The 6210-nt window shown below is 38.6% G+C and overlaps 1 protein-coding gene across 1 annotated transcript; it reads left to right on the top strand.

The window, feature by feature from the left end:
- On the top strand, positions 1 to 3719 carry LOC148807203 (uncharacterized). Its single transcript, XM_088909556.1, has 12 exons — positions 1 to 35; positions 207 to 491; positions 595 to 693; positions 936 to 1083; positions 1173 to 1474; positions 1578 to 1785; positions 1887 to 2018; positions 2132 to 2262; positions 2353 to 2559; positions 2647 to 2703; positions 2793 to 2998; positions 3094 to 3719. Exons 1-12 carry the CDS (start codon positions 1 to 3, stop codon positions 3717 to 3719), a joined length of 2436 nt encoding a protein of 811 aa, XP_088765682.1.
- Positions 3720 to 6210: the final 2491 nt, after the last annotated feature.

A 6210-nucleotide genomic window follows, 5' to 3' on the forward strand; every position in this document is an offset into this window, starting at 1 on the left:
ATGGCTCCTATTGGAAAGTCTGTGACTGAGACCAAGTAAGTGTTCACTTTTTTATGAAACCATTATTTATTTTGGAGCAATGACCAATTCTTATATAAATACAATGAAATCATTATGCTCAAACTATGAGAGAGAAAATTAAGGATAATTTAAGAAATCAGTCTTAGCTTGTTTCTATACACAGATGGTATAATTTATTTTCAAAGGAAACCCGCGAGGATTCCCCTGGTGTGCAAGATGTGCCTGAATACTTTTGATCAGCTTCCTGCTCACTTGAAGAGGGCGTGTATGAAGCACGCCACGGCAGAAGAGATCAGGATGGCCTCTCAACAGGCGAGGGAGGACATGATGAATCACCTGAAGAACGGGGTCATCGTGGATTACCACAGAATAGAAATTGTGTCTGGTGAGGCAAACAGGATAGCGGTTGTAAGACTGCTAGAGTCCTCGGGCCTTTTTGTACGTGGGAAGCCTGAAGACACATTGGCACGGTGAGATATTTTTAATATGTAAGGCTTCTGTAGTTTCTTTTTGAAATCATTGTTACAACATATTATGTAAAAGCATGTTGAAAAGAATCTACCTGCATTCCAGCGGCCCTGAGCAAGAGGCCACTGTCCAGGAGGAAGAGATGCCAGAGGCTGCTCCAGAAACTGAAGCAGAAGCGGAGGAGGAAGGGGAAGATGGGGAACAGTAAGACTCTCTGCTCAATAGGGTTTCTAGTGCTTTATTTTTTATTTGCACGTTGTATGTATAAAATTAGATTTTGTTTCACAGAGGCAAGAAAAAATGTAGCCTTAATTGGGATGTCAGTGAATTGGTAGATATACACATTCACACAGGGCCACATCTAAAGCCATTTTCTCCCAGAAGCCAACTAAGAAAACGGAAACACTTATAATACATGTAATTGTCCATGTGTCTTATATCTACAGGGTGTCAGTTAAAGGTAATCTAAAAGCTCTCCGAAAAAGAGTTGCCCTGGCTGGACTTTACAGAAAACACTCTCTTGATTCTCCTCTCCTGGCTGGCTTTAAACAATACCTTATCCAGGGCCTGGGAATGGTAAACTGCTCCAAGGAGGTAGGTATTTGGTACATGGTTTTACTCGGCTTAAACTTCACAGGATGTTGGTCATAAAAATAATGACTTTCTCTATATATGTTTTTCAGGTTGAAAATGTCTCCAGGTTCCTGTTTTTTATGGATCCATCAGATGTTTCCTTAAGTTTTCTGAAGGACATTTCCAAAATGCAGACATTTGTTTCCCAGTTGAAGATGACTGGGTTGTCTCACCAGACCATTGCAGGTTATATCATTAATATCAGCAGATTCCTGCTCTTCATCCGAAAAAACACTAACCTGCAAGTGGAGGATCCCAGTCTAGCTAAGAGTTTAATAGACTTCCAGAGCAATCTAAAGGATATAAAAAAGAGAAACAACAAGAGTGTCAGACAGGAAATAACCAGAAAGAGGTACTTTACTTATTAAATGTTGGTTCAACTTGTACTTGCTTTTCTATTCAAACACATGAATTTTGCCTTTTGGAGGCTGATAGTATTGTTCTCTCTCCCCCAGACTAACACAGCTGCAGAGTCCTCCACCTAAACTAAGCGATTGCTTGAAGGTGTTGAGTGTTGCAAAGAAAGATGTGCAGCGGATACTGGGCAAGACACACGCCTCTGCAGACATCACCACAAGTGAACGGATTGTTGTGATGCTTTACCTGCAGGCCATTCTCCAGCTGAAGCACCTTCAGCGCCCAGGGGTGGTAAAGAATATGACAGTAAGCATCCCTTCATACAACCAAGAATTTTGATTATAGATGTTCTTTTCGAGAAATTGTTTTTAATTAATATTTGTACTAAAAAAATCTTCTGAATTCAGGTCCTGGATTGGATACGGCGAAAAATTGTTGTGAATAAAAGTGGGCAAAACAGGGTAATAATCTCTGTCAAAGAGCGCATGGCTGCAACTCAGCGACTAGCTTCCTTTGCACTAAATGAAGAAGAGGAAAAGGTGAGTTGAAGGTTATATTTTGATATTTCATTGCTAAAAACTGTCTTTAGCATTCAATGGTATGTGAAGAATACTGCATTTAAACTGCATTTTTATTTTTTTTATTTTCTCAGATGTTTCACTGCTACTTCATTAACTTACGCTGTGATGCAAACTGCAGGATGGAAATAGAACATTTTTTTGTGTATGCAGGAGGAGAACCAGTTCACAATCCTACCTATGATCTGCGAAGACTGCATGAGAAGTAAATTGAATTATATAATTATTTTGATGTATTTTCTTTTTACTTTTCTGTGGCTTGAAAACAACTATTTTATATATGTTTGTTTTGCAGGTACCACCTACCACTGATTACTTGCTATGTTGCAAGAAGGGCATTTGAAATGGAAATAAAGAAGCTACCTATTGATCAGAAAACTGTCCTGAATGATTATTTAGGTGTTTCAAATGGAACTGTTGAAAACCTAGCCAGAAGGCTGACAGATGAGGACATGTGCTCAGCCAGCGAACTAATTCATGGCATTGTAGAAGCAGGATCTCTGTAAGTGTCACAGTGATATCCAAATTCAGTATTTGAAAGTCAATATTTAGGATAAACATAAATTTCTCATATTTTTTTAAACTTCAGTTCATCATCAGGAGAGCAATCTTCAGGCTATGGACAAGAACGTACAGCTGCTATACGGTAAGTTTTAATTCAATATCCCTCTTTCAGTTACCTTTTAGCCACTCTGTCTTAGATCTGAGATATTTAAGTTTTCTTTTTATAAATAGGTCCACTGTGGCAGCTGCTGCATATAGATGCCCAAAGATGGATGATGCTGCAGCCTTCCAGAAGCTGATACAGATTTTTCCCGTGACATTAGATGGGCAGCCTCCTAGAAAGAAAGAGCGCCTGAGAGTGACCGGCATTCACGATCGCCACTGTTACAATAGATGGAGAGCTGAGCAGAGGAAAAGGAGGCAACAGAACATATTCGGTAAGAACAGGATTTCTTCCCTTTTTAAAGAGTAATATTTCAAGAGTCTATTACTGGATATATTCTTTGGGTGGATTTCTGATATCTCACTACAGATCAATACAATAGACGGTTACCAACAGAAAGCCAAGTGACCCATTATATAGAAAAAATGGGATGGTCAACCAATACACCAGCTGTGTCCGAGGTACTTCAGAACTGGAAGCCGCATGTAGAAGTCCAACCAAATGGCAAGGACATTGAAAATCTGGTAAAACTCCAAACCTGGAGAGGCCTGCACATCGTTGACGATCCTGTGAAAGGGAAGAAGGTTATAACTTCCAGGCGTTTCCAGAAGGGAGAGGTGGTATGTGATTACCATGGCAAGGTTATCACAAAGACAGCTGGAGAAGCCCTAATGGCACAGATGGCAGAAGGAGACATGGGATATCTATTCTTTTTTGATGGACCTAAACAAAAAATGTGCATTGATTCGCGTGAAGAACACTGCACCTGCCACCCGGATATGGACACAATTGGAAGGCGCATAAATCATTCAAACAAAAAAGCCAACCTCAGACCAATTAAAGAATCTTTTGTAATTGACGAAAAGACTGACATAACAATTCTGTTCTTGGCAAAAAGAGAGATTGTAGTGGGAGAAGAGCTCCTATATGATTACGGTGTCTCCAGGAAGTCGTTTAATGGAGAAGGACAATCTCTGGAGTGGTTGGACGAATGATCATAAAATAAAGCTTTTATCTCCTCTGCCTCTCCACGGCAGAGGAGATCAGGATGACCTCTCAACAGGCGAGGAAGGACATGATAAATCACCTGAAAAACGGGGTCATCGTGGATTACAACAGAATAGAGATCGTGTCTGGTGAGGCAAACAGGACAGTGGTTGTAAGACTGCTGGAGTCCTTGGGCCTTTTTGTACATGGGAAGCCTGAAGACACATTGGCACGGTGAGATATTTTTAATTTGTAAGGCTTCTGTAGTTTCTTTTTGAAATCATTGTTACAACATATTATGTAAAAGCATGTTGAAAAGAATCTACCTAATAAAATAAAATAAATATGCCAACCTGTATCACAATCACAAACCCCTACTCTTAAGGGCGCTCCAGCCCTTCCTGATTTGCCTCATTCCCCGCATCTGTTCCTTGTTCCTACCCTGTTTCAGTTCAACTTTAAAAGCCAGGCGCTCACTTCACTCGAGGCTCTGCACCTGATCTCCGCATCGTGTGAGCCCGGGTCCTGGTTGTGCCTGGCTCCGTTGTGTTTTTAGCTTCCTGCTCCTGTTCCTGTTCCATTTGTTACTGCTAAAAAATGCCACATGCTTTAAACAAAACAAAAAAAGATTTAAAGATGTGAACCATTTCTTAAATTTGTTGACACTATCTGAACAGCACAGCATTCCCAGAATGGACAATGGAGTTTTCAGCAGCATTAGACGGGCAGCCTCTTGGGAAGAGAGAAGGAATGAGACCGACTGGACTTCATTAATGACACCGTTCTTATTGAAAGAGAACAGAAAGATAAGTCTGGATAATAATTCTTACTCTGATTTTATTATTATTTTCTTTCATTATCTACAAAATAGATTTTTGATAAGCTTCTTTTGAAACTGCCCAACATTACCAAACAGAAGATTGTTTTGGCAGGACACCATTTGTGCATCAAAAGCACCGGAGAGGTGTATATGACAGCCTATTTTCTGCCACTGAAATACTAATTGCTTCATTTCAGTTCATCCTTAGGCGAGCAGAAGAAAAAGAAGTTTGATGGAATTGGATGGAATTCCTCTTGGGAAGAAAGATAACAGAGACTGACTGGACTTCAAGAACAGCACCTTTCTGATTCACAGCGAACAGAACACAAAAGATGAGTCTAGGGAACAATTGCTTTATTTTCTTAATTAAAATTTCTGAAATGTTTAAGGACAACAGCAATGAACATTGTTAATGAGTTAGAGGTTAGATAGACCTGTATTTCCAGTGGTTTGTCATTTCGACAATGTTTTAAAATTGAATTTCTATAAAGTGGACACCCTTGACATACACAAAATGAAACCATTTCATTTTCATTTTGGAGCTAAACTGCAGGAAACATTTTTTCAGTAAACTGTTAAAAGCATATTATGGTCTGAAAGCCAAGATATTATTTGTGACCACATTAATTAATTACTTTTTAAACTGTAAAGCAATAATCTGCCAACATGGCTAGTTTCTATCACTGAGCTGGGATTTCTAGTTACGACAGAGATCAGTTTCTTAAACAGAATAAAATTGTCTCCATCCTGGAAATTCAGTCACGAATTTGAATAGGGCTTATGGTATTTGATCAGTTTCACAGCCTAATTCTACTGTATTCGTTTTTTAAATGATTCACAATTGTGAATATTAGAAATATTAATGCACAGAGTTCCTTAGGCTTTTATTTTTTAATTTTGTTGTCAACACAATCATAATGATTATGCATATGCTATTTTTTGTAGCTGTCACCTGCCATTCACTACCAGAAAAGATGCAAGGATGTACATGAAGAGGTGTGATGACCACGACGACAGTGCCGTGGCTCAGGACGAAATCACAAATTTTCACCTGCCTAACACCTTTGGAAGAAGAAATCAATAATACAGAAAAACCTCCAAACTATTTTTCTAATTGTATTATGTTAGCATACCCAGAGGGGTTGGGCAGCCAGTTGATCTTGGACCCCTAGAGGTTTTTTTTTCCTCCTAACTAAGGAGTTTTTGGTTCCTCTCCTCAGTTATCTTCTGGCTTTTACTCTTTCACATCATGTATCATCACCCAGCTATGTTAAGTGCCCCAGGTCAACCTTGTTATGAAAGATGTTATATAAAAATCAATTGAATTTAATTATACTAGTTGTGAATGCTGTCATATTTTATTGCCATAATTTCTAAAAAAATAATAAACATTATTGTGCAATTAGCTTTTTCAAGCTTTTGATTATCTATATAATTTCAATACAACTTCTAATTGTGATCATCATGAACAATGACTGCTTCTTGTTTTGGGATTAAAATAAATTTTTATAACTAAAAAATGTATGAAACAAACTGTGAGATTGCAATATATTAAAATTGGCCCCTCATTGTTCTGTGATTCTTACCAATTGCGCAGACCACAGCAGGTCAAAGGAATTCACAGATAACTCTACTCTGAGAATTTGGTAAGTTTAGTGAGGAGTGTTTAGTGAAGCGAC

Source organism: Atractosteus spatula, unplaced genomic scaffold, assembly GCF_055471065.1.
Source record: "Atractosteus spatula isolate fAtrSpa1 unplaced genomic scaffold, fAtrSpa1.hap1 Scaffold_40, whole genome shotgun sequence".
In the NCBI taxonomy this organism is placed as follows: Eukaryota; Metazoa; Chordata; class Actinopteri; order Semionotiformes; family Lepisosteidae; genus Atractosteus; species Atractosteus spatula.

Bases quoted from the DNA above. Each gene is read 5' to 3' on its own strand.
- LOC148807203 (XM_088909556.1), top strand. From the start codon at position 1: ATGGCTCCTATTGGAAAGTCTGTGACTGAGACCAA. The intron at 492-594 runs GTGAGATATTTT...CCTGCATTCCAG, and splicing joins CCTGAAGACACATTGGCACG to CGGCCCTGAGCAAGAGGCCA. The intron at 2,704-2,792 runs GTAAGTTTTAAT...TTTTATAAATAG, and splicing joins GAACGTACAGCTGCTATACG to GTCCACTGTGGCAGCTGCTG.